A 22842-nucleotide genomic window follows, 5' to 3' on the forward strand; every position below is an offset into this window, starting at 1 on the left:
GGGAAGTACTTCTGCTACTACTACTCGTACTACTGTTACTGCTAGTACAAGTCCTGCACCAACAAAAGTAATGAGGTGTGAGACGAGGTTGTAGGTTACTGCGACTACGAGTACAACGCCTGCCACTCCTTGCCGTATTCGCAGTACTAGTACTACAGCTGGAGTGAGTTGTGGTACTGCCTGCACATGCCTCTGTCCCCGTGGCTGTCAGGCGCTGTGTGCCCTCAGGGCTGCAGGTGACCTCCGACCTTTGACCTTGACAGTGAAGGTCAAGGCGAGCAGAGCGGCTCCCAGTGTCCGGCTGTACTGGTTTAAATGGGCGCTGATGGGACAGTCAGACATGTTGTGGCGTTCCGCCGTCATGTGATCTACGGCGAGGCCAAACACGTCCACAACACGCAGCAGCGGCGCTTTGATTAACACGCTACTTTTTCTTCTGTTGTTTAAATTGTTCATATTTCTATTTTTTTCTATATTCCTTGTTTATAGTATTTATATTGCTTTTTGCTATTTATTATCTGTTTATACTGTTTATACTGTAAATTATGCTTCATATTTTGCTCTCCACTTTGCTGCTGTAATGCTTGAAATTTCCCCACCGTGGGACTAATAAAGGAATATCTTATCTTATCTTGCACATGAACATGTTGTGCGTCGTTAGCATGTCGTTAGCATGTCGTTAGCATGTTAAGGTTTTTACATGTGAACGCCGCGGCTATGCTTCGTCACTGTTGCGGTTCTCATGTACAAAACAGCAACGCGGCGCCGGCGTGTTGAGCCGTGTGGTCGCTCTCATGAACACACAGCCTGCAGACGTTCCGCCGGACAGAGGTGGAACCCGGAGGAACCGGGTTCTCGTCCTGTTCCGGCTCCGCTGAGGAAACACGGGCAGATGTTCTGCTGAGCCGAGCTGAGCCAAGAGTTTCTCTGTTCCTCCACAGAGGCCCAGGAACTTTCCTCGCCACGTTTTTCCCATAAATCTTTGTGTTTATGCTTCTTTGGCGTGCGGGGAATGTGGAGGACTCACTGCAGATTGGATCATATTTCATCACATCCCTGTGTGTGTGTGTGTGTGTGTGTGTGTGTGTGTGTGTGTGTGACCTATAACCTCATGTGTTCCTCCCTCTTTCCTTCTCTCCTTCATTTCATAATGAACTCAGATTAATAAATGTAAGATGTCAAGATGTTTTCAGATGTGATCACAGAAAACCAAAATATTATTACTGAAATATATTTTTCCTCAGGGATCTGACACAAAAAAGAAAATCCTCATTTTATAGTGGGTTTACCATAATTTTTTTTTTTTTGTATTATTATTCTATTATTTGTTTATTTTTGTTTTTTGTATTTTGTATTTTGTTTTTGTTCTTTCCTTTTTCATTTTTTGCTGTTTTTGACAAAAAACAACAAAAAATGAAAAAAATGAAGACATTTACTTCAATTAAACCTTTAAACCTTTAAATAAACTCTTTCTTTCTTTCTCTCTCTCTCTCTCTCTCTCTCTCTCTCTCTCTCTACCACTCTCTCTCTCTCTCTCTCTCTCTCTCTCTCTCTCTCTCTCTCAGATTCTCTCCATCAGGTTCTCTCAGAGTTTGGCGTCGTTCGCCCGGTCAGGACCGACTCAGAGGGGCGTCTCCTGTCTCCGTCAGTCTCCGCCCACCTCCTGCACCGCAGCAAGAGACACGCCCACCAAACCACAGACACGCCCACCACTGACCAGCCGGACACGCCCACTACGGACACAGTCAGGTCCAGAAATCTGAGAGACTCAAAGCCAGAACACATAACCCCGCCCACAACACAGAGGGACCCGCCCACAGACTGGACGGACACGCCCCCAACAAACTCAGACATGCCCATAACTCACAGAGGGGGAGGGGGGAGCCGGAGGGGGGAGGAGCAGGGGGCGGGGCATAGGAAGGAGGAGCTCTTCTACAACGTGACGGTGTTCGGCCGCGAGCTGCACCTGCGGCTGCGGCTGAACTCGCGGCTCGTGGCGCCCGGAGCCACGGTGGAGTGGTGGGAGGAGTCAGGACAGAGACACACCCAGCCAATAGGAGGCATCGGCTGCTTCTACACCGGGGAGGTTGCCAACATGGCGGACACGTCCGTCGCCATCAGCAACTGCGACGGCCTGGTATGTCTCACCCCCAGAAATTAAAAAAAAAGGCAGATCCGGCGTGGACCTTTGGCTTCACGGCAAGTGAGGTTCCTGTCGCCATGGCAACAGCTGCAGCGTTCGGTTGATGTCACGGCGTCGGCAGAAGAGCTTGTCTGAATAACTTTCCTGAAACGTGGCGGTGACGTGGCGGTGCATCTCTCTGTCGCGGCTCGCAGCAACAACAAATCAAAACCAGCTGCTGCTGATCAAGTTATTTCAAATCGCTCAGCGGCTGACTGACAGGTGAGTGTCAGCATCAGCTGATCAGCTGACTGACAGCCTCTCAGGTGAGTGTCAGACAGGTGAGAGGCAACTGACAGCCTCTCAGGTGAGCCATCAGCTGATCAGCTGTGTTGTTGTTAATAAAGTTACTGAACAGCAACCTGCCAGGTGAGACTCCAGATCAGGAGCCGCCAGCTGGTTCCCACATGTTCCTGTCAGCTGACGTTAGCTCCGCCCACGCCGTGACGTCACTGAACACTACAGCTGTCGCCATGGCAACAGGAACCACCCACCTCCTGATCTGCCATGAACCAAAAGGCCGAGGCCAGTTCTACCCAGTTCTGTTTCTGTGGTTTCACCTCACGTCCTGGTTTCCTTGCTTGCGTTTGATTGGCCGTGTGTCCGTCCACGCCAGAGCCTCAACACTGCTCCTGTGTTTCTAGCGTGACCCATGATGTTGTCCCCTCCCCCTTTTCAGCACTTTGGAGAAAAGCTTCTCCCAAACGTGAACTGTAAAGTTGTACATTGTAAAAGATGAAAAGGTCTCGGGCGGAAACATCAGCTGGCGTCACGGCGCATCGCCCTGGGCCGCGTCGCCCTGGGCCACGTCACCGTGACCTTCCTGCACGCCGCCAGGAGGGGGCGTGATGCTTCAGCTGGTCTTCAAACACTAAAGAATCCAGTTTGAAGACCAAAGCAAATTTTCATTTAAAGCCCATAAGGCCGTTTGGCTGGAGAGAGGCAAGCTGTTTTTATCACCTTATAATATATACTGTGTATGATTAGAATAAAAAGCTTGACTTCTGTCTGCAGTGGAGGAGCGGGCAGGCTGCAGGCTGCAAGGAAAACAAATTCATAAGAAAGTCTAAACCCTGGGAGGCCGTGGAGTTTATAGACACGCCTCCTGCAAACTGACACGCTCGTTAAAGTCCCGACGAGCACGAGTCACCTTCACACTGACGCTGAGTCAGGTGAGTGCTGCTCACCTGCTGGGGAAACACAGGACCTCTCTGATCAGGTGTGTGCAGGTCGGGGGCGTGGCCTCACCAAGCAGTGACACAGCTTTCACTCATAAGCATCTGTGTGTGTGTGTGTGTGTGTGTGTGTGTGTGTGTGTGTGTGTGTGTGTGTGTGTGTGTGTGTGTGTGTGTGTGTGTGTGTGTGTGTGTGTGTGTGTGTGTGTGAGAGAGAGAGAGAGGGCCTTACATGACTCGTCTCCATGTTATCTGTCTCCATGGTTTCCTTTAGCCCCGCCCCCTCATGAATATTAATGAGCAATCTGTTAAACAGAGCAATTAGAGCTTACACAGATATACAACAGATAGATCTGCTCCACAAGACAGATGACTGTCATAACAAATAACAAATAATAATAGCAGCAACAACAGGAAGAATTACTGATATAACAGTGCTAATAGAGACCTTAATGTATGGAGCACTAATGCAAAATACTAATAATAATAAAAACGCAGTAATTTGCATAGCATTTTTAAGACACTTAATAACAGTAATAACAGTAAAATGACAGGAGTATATGGACATACAGTATATGGTGGAGGCAGCGAGCGGCTCGGAGCGCTGGCCTCATCTTTTACAGCGAGCAGCGGCGGCTGATGGAAGCCAGATGTGGAAACTGGAGACGCAGGAGAGGAAAAGAAAGAACAGACATTTAGCAGAGCTGATGAAACTCTCCCTGCTTTCAGCAAGCACACACACACACACACACACACACACACACACACACTGCATCCTGCTTTTTGAATTGTAGGACTGAGGGTAGATGTTAGACTCCGTTCCAAAAAAAGTAGAATAAAAATAGATAGATAGACAGATAGATAGATAGATAGATAGATAGATAGATAGATAGATAGATAGATAGATAGATAGATATGATTTTGTGAGCATGTGATCACCTGCAGCTCAGGTGATCACACAGCAGCACACACTGCCAGCACACACTGAGGACCGACGCTGATCGACCAAAGCAGAGTTCTCAGACTGAGGAACTCGACTTGGAGGCTTCAGGTCAGTTTCAGTTTGAACAGAGGTTCTCTCAGAGGTTCTCTTAGAGGTTCTCTCAGAGGTTCTCTCAGAGGTTCTCTTAGAGGTTCTCTCAGAGGTTCTCTCAGAGGTTCTCTCAGGTTCTTTACAGAACCCCAACAGATAAAATGTCCTGTCAGAGCTGCACGGGGCGGCAGGTAGGGTGGCCATACGTCCGGATTTAGGCCGGACAGTCCGGAATTTAAATGCCTTGTCCGGCGTCCGCCGCAGCCTCAAGCCGGACGCTTATTTGTCCTCCTTTTTGGAGTTGCACTTGAACGCAACGCTGGCCCGGACTGTACATCGATATCAGTCATATTTTTCGTCATAGACTTTTAAATTACAATCCAGAAAGTGCATGAATTGGATGCGCGTTAGTTTTTCTCCTCCTGCGCTGCTGTGTGCTCATGCCGGAGTGCGTGTGTGTGGCGCTGTCTGAAGTGTAGTGCAGCGAGAGCAAAGTTAAAACAGCAGCGCACTGACATAGATTGTGTAACAAAGCGAAGAGTTGTCACTCCGCTCTATTCTCACTTACGCTAACAGCAGCACACTGGCTTAGCTTGTCTATTCAGAGAAGAGGTATCACTTCGGCTTATTTTTCAATCTATGTTATCACAGGCATACTACTGCTCATTCATTGGTAGCTGAATTGTTAGGTCTGTTTGATAAGTAATTTACATTTTTAAAATAATAATTTAAAATATTGTTAAATTAAAAAAAAAAAAAAGCCAACATGATGCAGGTCAAAGACTAAAAAAGACTATTGACTAAAACTAGACTAAAATACTTTGGATTTTCTTCGACTAAAACTAGACTAAAATGCCAAGACTTTTAGTCGACTAAAATGTGACTAAACAAAAAAGAATACAAGTTGACTAAATATGACTAAAAGTAAAAAGGGCATTTGACACAAGACTAAAACTAAAACTAAACTGAAATTAGCCGATGAAATTAACACTGGTGGACCTGACTCGACCCCCCCACCCCCACCCCCGGGCCCGCATCGCCAGCCCCCAAAGTGTCCTCCTTTTTGGTGTTGTGGAAATGGCCACCCTAGCGGCAGGAGAAAACCCAGGCCGAAACCCTCCAGCAGAATGCAGCTCTGCAAACTCACCACACGAACCTCAATTTCAAACAAAAAGTAAAAGAACAAATAAAAATGCAAACCAAACGACAAACTGTTCAGAAGCTGTTAGCCTCTGCTGCTAGCAGCCTGTCACCACTTCTGTTAGCTTAGCCTTGTTAGCCACTTGGTTATGGTTAGGAAAAGGTAATGGCTGAGGTTAGCAAACTTAATGCAACATTTGCTAACATTAGCTAGCTCCTGTTAGCAAATGTTGGCTAATGTCCACTAACATTGTTGGCCAGCTAATGTGCACTAACGTTAGCTAGCTAGCTTGGCCTGGCTCCCAGGTCTCTGCACTGAAGCTCCGTGTGATTGGCTCTGGCTCTCACCAGGTGACTCGTGACTGCTGTGCGCCCCCTGCTGGCATGGAGTGGCATAGTTGTCACAGAGTGTACCGCGCGCTGCGTTCGTTGGGTCGTCTGTGTGTTTGAAAGCGTCTGGACGCTCTGTAAAGCTAAAGTCATGTTGCTGGTCTATCAGTGATCCTCCCTTCACCTCCAGTCCGGCCACGCCCTCTCTCTCACCTGTAAATAACGAGGAGTCTGGCTGTGGAAACGGGTTCTGTAACCGTCCTCCTCTGCCCACACACTCCGTCACCGAGCCACCGAGGTTTGTTCTGTCCGCTCAGGCTGGCCTGTGTTTGCTCCGGACAGACTTGTTCAACGTCCCGTGAAACTTTCCGCTGAGGGTATGCAGGCAGGCTTTGCTCTTAATGGGGAAAAGGCTTTAATCCGGTCAGCTGGAGGTTTAGATGGACTACACGCACAGCTGGATCATGTCAGCGGTGCTGGTCCACTAACTGTGTGAAAAAAATACAGATTGTATTGTGTTCCTTATTTTGTTTTCTGGTTTTTGCTGTTTGTTTTGAGAGAAGATGCTCAAAGAAAAAAAAAAGATTCAGCTTGTGTAAACTGCACTGAGCCCGAGACACAAACATCAGTCATGCTACACGTCTTCAAACCCGGCAGCGTCTTCATCATCAAATATGTCCTGCTGAACTCCAGGGAAATGTTTACAAAAATTGGGGTTTGTCCATTGTTTGGTCCATCAAGGACAAAACAGAACCCCAACAAAACCCCTACTGTCATCTACTGTCCTTGATGGACAGTAGATGACAGTAAATGACAGTAGATGACAGTAGATGGACACTAAATGACAGTAGATGACAGTAAATGACAGTAGATGGACAGTAAATGACAGTAGTAAATGGACATACGATGAAAGTAGATGTCAATAGATGACAGTAGATGACAGTAAATGGACAGTGTATGAAAGTAGATGACAGTGGATGAAAGTGGATGACAGTAGATAACAGTAGATGGATGGTAGATGGACAAGAGATGACAGTAGATCGACAGTAGATTACAGTAGATGGACAGTGGATGACAGTGGATGGATAGTAGATGACAGTAAATGGATAGAAGATGTCAGTAGATAACAGTTGAGGGACAGTAGATGACAGTAAATGGACAGAAGATGTCAGTAGATGACAGTTGAGGGACAGTAGATGAAAGTAGATGTCAGTAGATGACAGTAGATGACAGTAAATGCACAGAAGATGACAGTAAATGAACAGTGGATGAAAGTAGATGACAGTAGATCGACAGTAGATGACAGTAGATGACAGTAGATGACAGTAGATAGACAGTAGATGACAGTAGATGACAGTAGATGACAGTAGATCGACAGTAGATGACAGTAGATGACAGTAGATGACAGTAAATGACAGGAGATGTCAGTGGATGGACAATAGATGACGGTAAATGACAGTGGATGACAGGAGATGAAAGTAGATGTCAGTAGATGACAGTAGATGGACAGTAGATGACAGTAGATGTCAGTGGATGGACAGTAGATGTCAGTAGATGACAGTAAATGCCAGTAGATGACAGTAGATGTCAGTAGATGACAGTAATGCCAGTAGATGACAGTAATGCCAGTAGATGACAGTAGATGTCAGTAGATGCACAGTAGATGTCAGTAGATGACAGTAATGCCAGTAGATGACAGTAGATGTCAGTGGATGGACAGTAGATGACTGTGGATGAACAGTAGATGTCAGTAGATGTCAGTAGATGTCAGTAGATGACAGTAGATGACAGTAGATGTCAGTAGATGTCAGTAGATGACAATAAATGACAGTAGATGTCAGTGGATGGACAGTAGATGACAGTAGATATCAGTAGATGTCAGTAGATGGACAGTAGATGACTGTGGATGAACAGTAGATGTCAGTAGATGACGGCAGATGTCAGTAGATGACAGTAGATTACAGTAGATGTCAGTAGATGACAGTAAATGACAGTAGATGTCAGTGGATGGACAGTAGATGACAGTAAATGACAGTAGGTGTCAGTAGATGACAGTAGATGTCAGTGGATGGACAGTAGATGTCAGTAGATGTCAGTAGATGTCAGTAGATGACAGTAGTTGACAGTAGATGTCAGTAAATCACAGTAAATGACAGTAGATTACAGTAGATGTCAGTAGATGACAGTAGATGACAGTAGATGTCAGTAGATGACAGTAGATGTCAGTGAATGGACAGTAGATGACAGTAAATGGCAGTAGATGTCAGTAGATGACAGTAGATGTCAGTAGATGACAGTAGTTGACAGTAGATGTCAGTGAATGGACAGTAGATGACAGTGGATGAACAGTAGATGTCAGTAGATGAGAGTAGATGTCAGTGGATGGACAGGAAATGACAGTAAATGACAGTAGATGTCAGTAGATGTCAGTGGATGGACAGTAGATGACAGTGGATGAACAGTAGATGTCAGTAGATGTCAGTAGATGAGAGTAGATGTCAGTGGATGAACAGTAGATGTCAGTGGATGAACAGTAGATGACAGTAGATGAACAGTCAATGACAGTAGATGACAGTAGATGTCAGTAGATGACAGTGGATGAACAGTAGATGTCAGTAGATGACAGTAGTTGACAGTAGATGTCAGTGAATGGACAGTAGATGACAGTGGATGAACAGTAGATGTCAGTAGATGAGAGTAGATGTCAGTGGATGGACAGGAAATGACAGTAAATGACAGTAGATGTCAGTAGATGTCAGTAGATGAGAGTAGATGTCAGTGGATGAACAGTAGATGTCAGTGGATGAACAGTAGATGACAGTAGATGAACAGTCAATGACAGTAGATGACAGTAGATGTCAGTAGATGACAGTAGATGACAGTAGATGTCAGTAGATGACAGTGGATGAACAGTAGATGTCAGTAGATGACAGTAGATGACAGTAAATGACGGCTCCTGGTCTCTCCAGGCAGGGATGATCCGGACGGGTCAGGAGGAGTTCTTCATCGAGCCGCTGGAGCGAGGGAGGAGCGGGACAGAGGAGGAGGAGGAGGAGGAGGAGGAGGAGGGAGGAGCAGCGGGACGACAGCACATCGTTTACCGCTCATCAGCCATCATCAAGACACAGCAAGCTGTCAATCAAACAGGAGCTGTCCATCAAACTTCAGACGACTACCTCCGAGGTACCTGCTGCTATCACTGTGCATGCTAAAGTGTTAGCACGGCGCTGACATAACCCAGCATGGCCCGTGCTAAAGTGTTAGCATGGCGCTGACATAACCCAGCATGGCCCGTGCTAAAGTGTTAGCATGGCGCTAACATAACTCAGTATGGCGCATGCTAAAGTGTTAGCATGGCGCTAACATAACCCAGTATGACGCATGCTAAAGTGTTAGCATGGCGCTAACAAAAACCAGTATGACGCATGCTAAAGTGTTAGCATGGCGCTAACATAACCCAGTATGACGCATGCTAAAGTGTTAGCATGGTGCTAACATAACCCAGTATGGCGCGTGCTAAAGTGTTAGCATGGTGCTAACATAACTCAGTATGGCGCATGCTAAAGTGTTAGCATGGCGCTAACATAACCCAGTATGGCGCGTGCTAAAGTGTTAGCATGGCGCTAACATAACCCAGTATGGCGCGTGCCAAAGTGTTAGCATGGCGCTAACATAACCCAGTATGGCGCATGCTAAAGTGTTAGCATGGCGCTAACATAACCCAGTATGGCGCATGCTAAAGTATTAGCATGGTGATGGACACATGGATGGCTTTGCTCTCTGTGTTAAAACGGAACGCTGACCAGCAGGACAATCTGCCAAAATCTTTTCCTATGATGTAATGTGTGTGTGTGTGTGTGTGCGTGTGTGTGTGTGCCTGAAATGTGAGAACCATCAGAGATTATGAGCATGTCTGGGGTCCTTCACAATTCTTTAGTGCATGTGTGTGTGTGTGTGTGTGTGTGTTTGAGCCAACATCTGTTCCTGTTCTTGTTGTGTAGGAACTTACAGCACAGTGAGTACTGTGAACTTACAGTAACCCCTACACACATGCACACAAACACACAGACACACACACACACATTATGTTGTATTTTGCCTGCACATTTGATGCACGCTGTGCTCTCGGATATGAAAAGGGCTGTATAAATACAGTTTATTATAATAATTTTGTATAGTTCCTAATTATTATTATAAACATTATTGTTATTGATTTTATTATCCAGGTCTGGGTATTTTATTGCAGTTTGGTGTTCAAAGTGCGGTTCAGGGACCCGGGGCATAGTGGGGGGACACCTGGGGGCCCGGGGCCTCATGGGGGGACACCTGGGGGCCCGGGGCCTCATGGAGGGACACCTAGGGGCCCGGGGTCTCATGGGGGGGATACCTGGGGGCCTGGGGCCTCATGTGGGGGATACCTGGGGGCCCGGGGCCTCATGGGGGGGACACCTGGGGGCCCGGGGCCTCATGGGGGGGACACCTGGGGGCCAGGGGCCTCATGGGGGGACACCTGGGGGCCCGGGGCCTTATGGGGGGGACACCTGGGGGCCCGGGGCCTCATGGGGGGGACACCTGGGGGCCCGGGGCATGGAAAAGGTACAAGTCCACTGGGTTTTTACGATGAAATAAAGACAAAGATAAAGAAATGATGGATGAGGGTGCGAGCTGGCAGCTCGGTGGGGGGGACAGTCGCCAGCGGAGCCACATGTGTGTCCAGTTAACATGAAAAATGTTGGATCTCATCTTTTACTGCTGGAGGGAATGACATCAGAGGGAACCTGGCCAACCAATCAGCAGCACGAGGCAGACGAGGCCGGGCGAGCCTCATCGTGTTTTTATCCTCTTGACTTTGACTTTACAGACTCGCGTCTCTTTTCTCGTCTCCGAGCGGCTCAGCTGTCATGTCCCCGTCCGGCGCCCACGCTGTGGAAACGCTTGTGTCCCTCTGAGCTGCAGGGGCGTGTTGCTCGGCTGCAGTGTTGCTGCGTTGCTGTCTGGAGGCAGCTGAGAGTGACTGAGCAGCAAACAACAGGCCTTAACTCAAATAAAAATGAAAATGATGCCTTTAAAAAAAAGAAAACTAAGTGAAACTATTTTGAGTTTACAATCCCAACGTAAAGTAAACTGAGAGCACAGAGACACTTCTTTAGTCAGTTTATTTGGTTGGTTGGTGCAGCCGTTACGACGTGGACGCGCCCGGACTGACCTGCCCAGGCTCTGCAGACCGGGAGAGTGTTGGTGCTGAACCTGCCACATTCCTCCACCGAGGGGGAGGGGCTTGTCCCAACACCTGGGCTGCCCTGTCTACCTGAGCACTATGTGTGTATGTGTGTGTGTATGTGTGTGTGGTGTGGGGCGCCTCGCTGCAGCAGCATGTCAGGTTCAAATGAGTGGCAGCAGGGGTGGATCTACCAGCGTGTCCTGGGCTGGCAGCTGCCACCCTGCGAGCAGGCCCCGCCCCCCAGCCGCCCCCCCCCTCAGTCAGGACAGGCCGGTGGGAAAAAAAATAAAAATGCTGTCGCTGGCCGGAAATGTACAAGACTGAAACTGGTGTGTCTGAGTGCCAGTGAATGTGCACGTTCCTCATGTTCTGTCTGGATCCCAGCAGCGACACACAGAGAACCTCCGATCCCAGCAGAACCAGTGACACTTTTCCTCTGTGGACAAACTGGAAGCAGCCCAGCTGGAGGCTCAGAGCGGGGCGGGGCGGGGCCTGCAGGTGGAGGTGACGCAGGCTCAGGTCTGGACTCGCCCGGCGGCGTGTCAGACACACTGAGCTACCAGCCTCTGCTCATGAACTGCTGAGATTCCTCGTGTGTCCTGGTGTCTCACAAGCACTTAACCCTTTGAAAGCTGAACAAACAGAAACACATGAGAAAAAAGGCGATGAATAAATTAGCAAAAAATAAAAAAAATTATACAAGAAAAAAAAAAAAAAAAAACACCAGAAATGTACAAAAATAGTTTGAAATCAATTCAGATAATAAAAATAACACTGATATTAATACTAATAGTAATAAATATCAGAAAATTAGAAAAATAGTTATATATAAAATAGATATAATATCAGTAAAACGTTCCTGGAAAATTAGTAGAAAAAATAATAACAAATACAAGAAAACGATGACAAGCAGATCACATTAAAATGACCAAATTTCTTTAGTTTTTCAGTAAAATGGCACACACTCTTCATGAATATAAATCCTGTGTAATGAAACAGGGACGCCGCACGCCGCAGGGTTGCTGGTTCAACTCCCTGTGCTGCGCCTCAGCACAGGGATGTGAAAACGTGAACTTTCTCCACCTAATTTTAGTTTGATCCGTGTGAGGACAGAAACACGGAGACATTTTTTACAGCGTGGCCGTCAGAACGTCCTCCGAACGGTCTGGAAAAAACATCTCATCCCTCGCTCCTGCTCTCTGTCTTTCTTCCTTTCTCTCTTTCTTGTGGAAAAGAGAAAAAATCAAACCAAAAGAAGTTGAGTTATTCCAGGAAAACTGCCAGGAACACACACGCACACACACGCACACACGCACACACACACACACACACACACACACACACACACACACACACACACACACACACACACACAGACACACAGACACACACACACACTCACACACACACACACACAGGCAGCTGCTGCTACGTGGCAGGCAGAGCGAGGCGTGTCAGACTCACATTATCGTCTTGTCTTTCTTTCAGATTCTGACAAATCACGAGTGTGTGTGTGTGTGTGTGTGTGTGTGTGTGCTAGAGTGTGTGTGTGTGTGTTTCTATGTGTGTGTATCTGTGTGTGTGTGTGTATCTGTGTGTTTGTATGTGTGCGTGCTTGTGTGTGTCTCTGTGTGTGTGTGTGTGTCTGAGTGTGTGTGTGTGTGTGTGTATCTCTGTGTTTGTGTGTGTGTGCTTGTATTTATGTTTGTGTGTGTGTGTGTGTGTGTGTGTGTGTGTGCGTGTGTGTGTGTGTGTGTGTGTTGTGGTACTTGTGTATTTATGAGCACCAAATGTCTTCGCAGACACAGGAAGACGCAGAAAATCCTCCAAAGTCAGGAGCAGTTGTCAGTTGCACAAATTTGGCTTTATAGTCATAAGCAGGACCAGGACCAGGACCAGGACCAGCACCAGCACCAGGACCAGGAGCAAAACCAGAACCAGGACCAGGGCCTTAACCAGAATCAGGACAAGGACCAGGACCAGAATCAGGACCAGGACCAGGACCAGGACCAGGAGCAGAACCAGGACCAGCACCAGGACCAGGACCAGGACCAGGGCCTTAACCAGAATCAGGACAAGGACCAGGACCAGAATCAGGACAAGGACCAGGACAAGGACCAGGACCAGAACCAGAACCAGGACCAGTAAAAGTACCAGGACCAGGACCAGGAACAAAACCAGAACCAGGACCAGGACCAGAACTTGAACCAGGACCAGGGGGAAAAAACAGAACCAGGACCAGGGCCTTAACCAGAATCAGGACAAGGACCAGGACCAGAACAGGACCAGAATCAGGACAAGGACCAGGACCAGGGCCAGGACCAGAACCAGGACCAGGACCAGGACAAGGACCAGGACCAGGACCAGGACCAGTAAAAGGACCAGGACCAGGACCAGCAACAGGACCAGAACAAGCACCAGCACCAGTTCCAGGAGCAGAACCAGGACCAGAACTTGAACCAGGACCAGGACTGAACCCAGGACTGGAGACCGAACCAGAATCAGGACAAGAACCCGGACCAGAACCAGAACCAGGACCAGCACCAGGACCAGGACCAGGACCAGGACTAGAATCAGAACCAGAACCAGAACCATAACCAGGATGAGCACTTGAACCACGACCAGGATCAGAACCAGAACCAGGACCAGAACGAGGACCAGGGCCTGGACAAGGACCAGGGCCTGGAGTAGAACCAGGATCAGGACCAAAATCAGTATCAGAACAAGGACCAGGACCAGGAGCAGAAACAGTATCAGGACCAAAACCAGGACCAGAACCAGGACTAGAACCAGGACCATGATCAGGACCAGGATGAGGACTGGATTCAACAAACTTACGTTCAAACTTGTTTCACATTCTTTTAAACACAATGTGTGTGTTTAAAGCCTGCAAGCTGACATCCAAACTCCACACACACACACACACACACACACACACACACACACACACAGTGGTGTGTTGTGGATGTGTGTTGCGAGAGCCAATCAGCTTCCAAGGGTCTCAGCGCCGTCCGAGCTTCAGGGAACAGGAAGTGGAGAGGAACGCACTGAGGAGAGAGCTGAGACTGGACTGAGCAGCTGACCTGCACTCAGCTCCACGAGGAGGACCAGGACCTGGACCTGGACCTGGACCAGGACCTGGACCTGGACCAGGACTTGGACCTGGACCTGGACCTGGACCTGGACCAGGACCTGGACCAGGATCTCAACCTGGACCTGGACCAGGACTTGGACCTGGACCTGGACCTGGACCTGGACCTTGACCTGGACCTGGACCAGGACCTGGAACTAGACCTGGAGCTAGACCTGGACCTGGACCTGGACCTGGACCTGGACCAGGACCAAAACCTGGACCTGGACCTGGACCTGTACCTGGACCTAGACCTGGACCTGGACCTGGACCTGGACTTGGACCTGGACCTGGAGGAGGACTAGGACCTGGACCTGGACCTGGACCAGGAACTGGAGGAGGACTTGGACTTGGACCTGGACTTGGAGGAGGACTTGGACCTGGACCTGGACCAGGACGTGGAGAAGGAATAAGACCTGGACCTGGACTTGGAGGAGGACAAGGACCTGGACCTGGACCTGGACCAGGAGGTGGAGGAGGAATAAGACCTGGACCTGGACCAGGACCTGGAGGAGGACTAGGACCTGGACCTGGACCTGGAGGAGGACTTGGAAATGGACCTGGACCAGGACCAGGACCAGGACCAGGACCTGGACCTTGGATTTGGACCTGGAGGAGGACTAGGACCTGGACCTGGACTTGGACATGGAGGACTAAGACCTGGACTTGGAGGAGGACCTGGACCTGGACCTGGACCTGGACCTGGACCTGGACCTGGACCTGGAGAAGGACTGACCTCTCTTCATGTTAAAGTTAAACAGCTCTGTGGACGCAGCCTGACTCTGACTCTGACTCTGACTTTGGTTCTGCTTCTTTATGAGCTATTTTTAGCCCCATACACACACACACACACACACACACACACACACACACACACACACACGCACACACACACACACACACCTCTCTCTCCTTGAAAACAAGTGATGGCTCAGCTAGTTTTAAACGCCATGTCAGCAAATGATCTGTGGTGGCATGAATGTGTGTGTGTGTGTGTGTGTGTGTGTGTGTGTGTGTGTGTCTGTTTGTGTTGATGTTTATGTAAGGACAAGGACAGTGTCCTCGTCATGACTCTCTTGAATGTGTTTGAATGACATCACACGCACACACACAAAAACACACACACACACACACCCACTGCCATAACATCAGACATTATTAAAGTTTATTTTTTCTTCCCCCTCCCAGGTTCTCTTTTAGGTCCTCTGCTGGACGTGGACGCTCTCGGCCTGAGGCGCTCGTCCCGGCCCGGCTCGGCCTCGACGCCACGCCGCCGCCGCTACGCTGAGGAGGCGGAGCTCTTCAACATCGAGGTCACTGATGCTGAAGCTGTTAGTTCTTAGGCAGAACGTGTGCTAGAACATGTGGCGGTCAGTGGGGCTAAATGCTGTGAACTGATCAGCCCCTTTGATCCCAGATATTGATCAGTAACTGGACTGGCAACACACAGGAGCTTCTGTTGAGCCTCCACAGCGCCCCCTGCAGGTGGCTGATGATCCTGTTCCTTTGTCTCGTCCTGCAGGTCCTGTTAGGAGTCGATTACTCTGTTCTCCTGTTCCACGGCCGAGAACACATCCAGAAGTACCTGCTGACCCTGATGAATATAGTATGTGGCCACACACACACACACACACACACACACACACACACACACACACACTAAACCCACATGACAAAAGGGAGGCAGTGTCTGCAGAACATCACAGACAACAGGTGTGTGTTGATGTGTGTGTGTGTGTGTGTGTGTGTGTGTGTGTGTCTCAGGTGAACGAGATCTACCAGGATCACTCGCTCGGTGCCAACATCAACATTGTTCTGGTCCGAATCGCCATGCTGTCTGCTACCAAGGTACCACATCTGTCTGTCTGTCTGTCTGTCTGTCTGTCTGTGTGAGTCCGTGTGTGTGTCTGTCTGTGTGTCTGTGTGTCTGTGTGTCTGTGTGTGTGTCTGTCTGTGTGTCTGTGTGTGTGTCTGTGTGTCTGTCTGTCTGGTTGTCGGTGTGTCTGTGTGTGTGTGTGTGTGTGTGTCTGCCTGCCTGCCTGCCTGCCTGTCTGTCTGCCCACCCGCCCGCCCGTCTGTCTGTCTGCTTGCCCACCCATCTGTCTGTCTGTCTGTCTGTCTGTCTGCCTGCCTTCCTGTCTCTCTGCCTGTCTGCCTGTCTCTCTGTCTGTCTGTCTGTATGTCTGTGTGTCTGTGTGTCTGTGTGTCATAAATCATAAAACGTTGTTCCTGGTGGCCTCTGATTGGTTGACACCACACACTGAAAGTAACTGGATCCTGACTGGAACAACAGGAAGTACAAACGTCGCTGTGACTTTTGCCGTATTTCCTGTTTGAGGTGCAGGTGAATGTGCAGAGGTTCAGGTTGTGGCCTACTGCTGAGACAGTCTCCGGGGGCGTGGCCTGCTGTTCAGACAGTCTCCGGGGGCGTGGCCTGCTGTGCAGACAGTCTCGGGGGCGTGGCCTGCTGCTGAGACAGTCTCTGGGGGCGTGGCCTGCTGTGCAAACAGTCTCGGGGGCGTGGCCTGATGTTGAGACAGTCTCCGGGGGCGTGGCCTGCTGCTGAGACAGTCTCCGGGGGCGTGGCCTGCTGTTGAGACAGTCTCCAGGGGCGTGGCCTGCTGTTGAGACTGTCTCCGGGGGCGTGGCCTGCTGCTGAGACAGTCTCCAGGGGCGTGGCCTGCTGTGCAGACAGTCTCGGGGGCGTGGCCTGCTGCTGAGACAGTCTCCGGGGGTGTGGCCTGCTGTGCAGACAGTCTCCGGGGGCGTGGCCTGCTGCTGAGACAGTCTCCGGGGGTGTGGCCTGCTGTGCAGACAGTCTCCGGGGGTGTGGCCTGCTGTTGAGACTGTCTCCGGGGGCGTGGCCTGCTGTTGAGACTGTCTCCGGGGGTGTGGCCTGCTGTTGAGACAGTCTCCTCTCTGGGGGCGTGGCCTGCTGTTGAGACAGTCTCCGGGGGCGTGGCCTGCTGTTGAGACTGTCTCTGGGGGCGTGGCCTGCTGTTGAGACTGTCTCCGGGGGCGTGGCCTGCTGTTGAGACAGTCTCTGGGGCGTGGTTTAAGTGTGGTTTCATGGTTGGAGGCCCCCCTCCCCACACACACACACACTCACTGTGCACCCAGACAGTAACCATGGTAACAGGTAACCTCTCCAACAGGAAGTGTTCTCTCCCTCAGTCGCAGGAGCTGATCTCTCTGGGGAACCCGTCTCAGAGTTTGGAGAACGTGTGTCGCTGGGCGTTCCTCGAGAAGGGGAAGCAGCCGAGCCACGCCGAGCACCACGACCACGCCATCTACCTGACCCGCCAGGAGTTCGGGCCGTCCGGCATGCAGGGTACGGACACACCCAGCGCGGCCAGCACCGACGCTCAGGGCAGATCCTGACGTGCAGTGAACTGGAAAAAAAATGTACAGCGTCACAAACAAACACACACACCCGGCTTTGAATTTAAAAATAACATTAAAATCAGAAACGCAGCAAGGAAATAAAATCACAGCCTCAGGATTCCACATGTGGAGGGGGGGGGGTGGGGGGGGGGGGGGGGGGGGGGGGAGTCTGTCCATCATGTCAGTCAACATGTTGATGTTGCTCACTGAAGAATTCACAGTATCAGCCTCCATAATCAGCCGGAACTGATAATCGCTCAATCCCCGCTTCTGGTAATACTGCTGCTGCATGTAACACCACCCTGACCCCTGACCTCTGACCTCTGACCTGTGACCTCTGACCCCCAGGTTACGCCCCGGTCACAGGGATGTGTCACTCAGTTCGAAGTTGCACCCTGAACCACGAGGACGGCTTCTCCTCCGCCTTCGTGGTCGCCCATGAAACTGGACACGTGTGAGACACACACACACACACACACAAACACACACACAAACACACACACACACACACACACACACACACACACACACATTGGAAACTGGACATGAAATTGGGGGGGGGCAGGGTCCCGGCGGTCCCGTCCAATCAGCTCTGAGCTCACATTAAAACATTAAAACATCGTTTCCTTGATGTGTGGTGGCAATGTCTGTCTGTCTCTCTCTCCACCTGTCTGCCTGTCTGTCCACCTGTCTGTCTGTCTCTCAACCTGCCCACCTGTCTGTCTGTCGGTCTCCGCCTGTCTGCCTGTCTCTCCACCTGTCTGCCTGTCTCTCCACCTGTCCCGCTCTCTCTCCACCTGTCTGTCTGTCTGTCTGTCCACCTGTCTATCTCTCTCTCCACCTCTCTGTCTCTCTCTCCACCTGTCTTCCTGTCTCTCCACCTGTCCCTCTCTCTCTCCACCTGTCTGTCTCTCTCTCTCTCCACCTGTCTATCTCTCTCTCTCCACCTGTCTGCCCACCTGTCTGTCTCTCTCTCCAATTGTCTGTCTGCCCACCTGTCTGTCTCTCTCTCTCCACCTGTCTGCCTGTCTCTCCACCTGTCCCTCTCTCTCTCCACCTGTCTGTCTGTCCACCTGTCTGTCTCTCTCCACCTGTCTGTCTGTCTGTCCACCTGTCTGTCTCTCTCCACCTGTCTGTCTGTCTCTCCACCTGTCTGCCTGTCTCTCCACCTGTCCCTCTCTCTCTTCACCTGTCTGTCTCTCTCCACCTGTCCCTCTCTCGCTCCACCTGTCTGCCTGTCTGTCCACCTGTCTGCCTGTCTGTCCACCTGTCCCTCTCTCTCTCCACCTGTCTGTCTGCCTGTCTGTCCACCTGTCTGTCTGTCAGGTTAGGTATGGAGCATGATGGTCAGGGTAATGACTGTGGTGACGAGGTGCCTCTGGGCAGCATCATGGCTCCGCTGGTCCAGGCGGCTTTCCACCGCTACCACTGGTCCCAGTGCAGCCAGCAGGAGCTCAGCAAGTACCTGCAGTGAGTACTGATACTGCATCAAACACCCCCTGCACTGAGTACTAATACTGCATCAAACACCCCCTGCACTGAGTACTGATACTGCATCAAACACCCCCTGCACTGAGTACTGATACTGCATCAAACACCCCCTGCACTGAGTACTGATACTGCATCAAACACCCCCTGCACTGAGTACTGATACTGCATCAAACACCCCCTGCACTGAGTACTGATACTGCATCAAACACCCCCTGCACTGAGTACTGATACTGCATCAAACACCCCCTGCACTGAGTACTGATACTGCATCAAACACCCCCTGCACTGAGTACTGATACTGTTCTGTGTAGTATTTATTCATTCCTTTATTTACAGGTGTTTACAGGTGTCTTTCACACCTGATCCAGGTTTCAAAGGGTGAAGAAAGTGTTAATACTGACGATGCTTCCTGATGCTGTGTTGTCTGTAGTGACTCATAATGACCCACCTGATAACGAGTCCATCACACAGCACGTCTCTCTCTGTTGCCATAGTACCTACGACTGTCTCCGTGACGACCCGTTTGACCACGATTGGCCGGCTCAGCCTCAGTTACCGGGCCTTCAGTACTCCATGGACCAGCAGTGTCGCTTCGACTTCGGAGCCGGATACAGCACCTGCACAGCAGTAAGACCACCTGTCTGTCTCACCTGTCTGTCTGTGTACATCTGCCTGTCTGTCTGTGTACGTCTGCCTGTCTGTCTGTCTGTGCGAAGCAGTCATCAGTCATCCCACATGGGATTACCAGACACTATGACAGCATTAGCACAAAGTACAGATTAAGCCTTTCCACACTCAGCCCCAGTTAGCCCTGCTGGTCTCAACTGCCTGTAGGTGGCGCTGTGGGGCGTCAGACTTACTACAAGGTTTTCTTTTGGAAACCAGTTCAGCCAGCTGGGCCAGTGAGTCTGCTGTCCAGACCGGCTGCAAAGACTTGACCTTTGACCTCTTGGACTTTGGTTAAAAGGTTCTGTTTTGTTTTGGGTTTTTTTAGCAGATTTAATCCATTTGCTGTCAGAGTTTCTACGCCGACAGATTCCTCCCACAGTGTCTCTTTGACTTTGTCCTAACATGGATTTTAAACCAAACAGGAAGTGACCCCCCCCTCAGCTGGTGATAGATATGATCAGTCAGTCTGACCTCAGATCAGTTCAGTGCTAGAGGAGGAAAATCTGCAGTTTCTCACTGATGACGTTTCCCCAGAGAGCGATTCACACGACCGCCTCCGTCGCCGTCAGGATCAGAGGCTGATGACGTCCACGTTCCAGGGCCTCAGGAATTTTCCAGATTTCAGCACAAGGCTGGAATAATTTCCCCCAGCTGCTGTCAGTCCAGCTGTCTGCTTTAGCTCTTTACACCCCCGGTGACATCAGAGGGGGCTGCGACTCGCCGTGAGCCTCAGATTTCCCGTAGATCTGGTGGGAAGGTCGGTCACGGGCCAAGGAGGAGGAGCTGAACTTTTCACCCCCCTTGGCCAAAAGACGGCTCCCGGTGTGTGTTCAGCTCATGGATCGTGGAGATGAGCAGCCTCGTCCTGGTCTGTGTGTCCTGCACGGTGAACCCGGCTGCTCCTCTCTGTCTGGAAGACGCTGTGAGCTTTGGTTTATCTGTGAGGAACCTCCTGGGAACCTCCTCGCTGGACTGGAACCCTGGTCCCTGTACGTTCTAATGTTTGGCTTAAGCTCCATATTTCCTCTCTACAGAAGCCCTGGAGGGTCATTGCAAGATTTTTATTTATTTATTTATTTTTTGTTTTGTTTTGTTTTGTTTTGGGCGTTACCTCGCAATCATTTTCCTTCCTCCATTCCCTCAGACTCGTTTGCTCAGCTGCTCCCAGGTCAGCGTCCCGGCGTCCCAGTCTGGCTCGGCTGGTTGAACCGGGCCGTGGTTGTGCTGATGTGGCGCTGCTCGGGCACGGCGATGTGATCCGTGACAGGAAACTGAGGCACAGAGTCTGCTGGGCTGGTGGCAGCTGAGACATACGGCTCAGAGGGAACAGAACACACGTAGGAAAATACTGTGAGATAATGCAAAAAAAAAAAAAAAAAAAACCTGGCAGTGACCCTTCAGCGGCTCCGTACGTCTTTACTCTGAACCCATAAAGTTAGTTTTTCGTTTTTTTGCCACAAGCAGCTGGAATCAAACTTGCATGAACTTGCATCTACTGGGGAATTTAAAACCATGATCCTGAATCAGTGTATTTCAAATTGTAATTGTCTTAATTGAGTTTAATAGCCCGTTTTTACCGATTTGCTCATTTATTAATTTATTTAGGTATTTTGGATAATCATATGATCCAGCATGTCCCCCCAAGCAGCACCTGGTGAAGTAAGAAATAAGAAAAGAAAAGAGGAAAAAAGGAAAGGAAAAGGGAAAAAGGGGTGTGAGAAATAAGTGATTTATAACCTGTCGGGGTTCTGTGTCCTCCTGGTGGCCTGAACGTGAGCAGAGCTTCTCTCTCCCTGCAGTACAACACCTACGACCCCTGCAAGCAGCTGTGGTGCAGTCACTACGACAACCCCTTCTTCTGCAAGACCAAGAAGGGCCCGCCCATCGACGGCACCAAGTGCGGCCCGGGGAAGGTGAGGCGCTCGATCATCCGCTGTGTGTTTCATCTAGCCAATGACAGGCAGAATAATAAGATTCACTTTATTGTCAACAACCAACTCAGGTAACAAAGCAGGGACGGCCTGTTGGTCAGGTGGGGAATCAAACAAAAAAAATGCAAAGTCCGATCGGTTTGAAAATTGACACGCCGCGCCTGGTTTCATCAAATATTTAGGTGAGCTTGGGGGCCCCCTGGTGGTCACGGGGGCCCTATGCAGCCGCACATGTGGCGTACGCCTCGGGCCGGCCCAAGCAGACCGTCCCTGTCTCAGCTGGATCAGGCAGTTAGAATGACGCGTCATCAGCGTCTTCATGACGCGTCATCAGCGCGCCAACAGTCCGGAAGCCGCCATATTGGAGGCACTCCATACCACAACAAACCATACACACATAGTAGATCCCGAACGTCGTCAAGAAAAATGGTTAATTTTGGTAAATTGCCGTGTTTTAGGATGTACCAATAGATCAGACCGAGAAAAACATTTGGAATATTACGACTTCCAAAAGTGTGTGTTTTTTGTGTGTCAGATTGTACATGATCGCATAAAACACTATGAAACTAACTCAGATAGTGCACAGTGTAGATAGCAAACTGCGGGTCTTTGAAATTAAAAATAAAAAGATTGACAGTCACTTGGCTACAACTTGAGTATCGTAATTACATCATACAGTTAAAGTTATAAAGTTAGGATGATTAGGACGTTATTGCATTACTTATTTTGGCCTTCACAACACAATGGACGTTGATAGATAAATCTTTATTGTCATTGCACAATCATATACAGTATAATAATGCAAAAAAAATTAGGGCTCAGTACTTTTGGTGCAGGGGAGAATAAAAAGACAATAAATAGAATCAAATTTGTTTGACCACTTGACTAATGATTTTTGGTGATGACTTGGTACTGCGTCTCCCTCACCCATCCACACACCATCTGGTTATAGGCCTCCAAACCTTTGTAGGATTTAAGGTCTTTGGCTGTGTCTGGGCTCGGTGAGGAAACCAGGTAGTTGACTATATCGGGATGCAACTGAAGGAAGAATCACCGGGTCGTCATGGATCCAAGAGGGAGAAGAGGGAGCCAACTCATAGGGATCTGCACCACCAATAAAGCGTAATTTCTCGAAATATCGCGCCTTTTCTTGTGG

General features: G+C 49.7%; 1 protein-coding gene across 1 annotated transcript in view; it reads left to right on the forward strand.

Annotated features, from left to right (window-relative positions):
• The window catches only part of LOC115371031 (A disintegrin and metalloproteinase with thrombospondin motifs 2-like), a 37564-nt gene that overhangs the window by 3024 nt on the left and 11698 nt on the right, over positions 1–22842 (forward strand). Inside the window, exons 5-15 of the mRNA XM_030068147.1 lie at positions 1566–1744; positions 1925–2137; positions 8830–9043; positions 15400–15524; positions 15734–15817; positions 15976–16059; positions 17386–17542; positions 17944–18049; positions 18922–19065; positions 19581–19713; positions 21555–21668. Coding sequence (XP_029924007.1) covers positions 1566–1744; positions 1925–2137; positions 8830–9043; positions 15400–15524; positions 15734–15817; positions 15976–16059; positions 17386–17542; positions 17944–18049; positions 18922–19065; positions 19581–19713; positions 21555–21668 — 1553 coding nt within the window. The remainder of the gene's footprint in view (positions 1–1565; positions 1745–1924; positions 2138–8829; positions 9044–15399; positions 15525–15733; positions 15818–15975; positions 16060–17385; positions 17543–17943; positions 18050–18921; positions 19066–19580; positions 19714–21554; positions 21669–22842) is intronic.

Source organism: Myripristis murdjan, chromosome 14, assembly GCF_902150065.1.
Source record: "Myripristis murdjan chromosome 14, fMyrMur1.1, whole genome shotgun sequence".
In the NCBI taxonomy this organism is placed as follows: domain Eukaryota; kingdom Metazoa; phylum Chordata; class Actinopteri; order Holocentriformes; family Holocentridae; genus Myripristis; species Myripristis murdjan.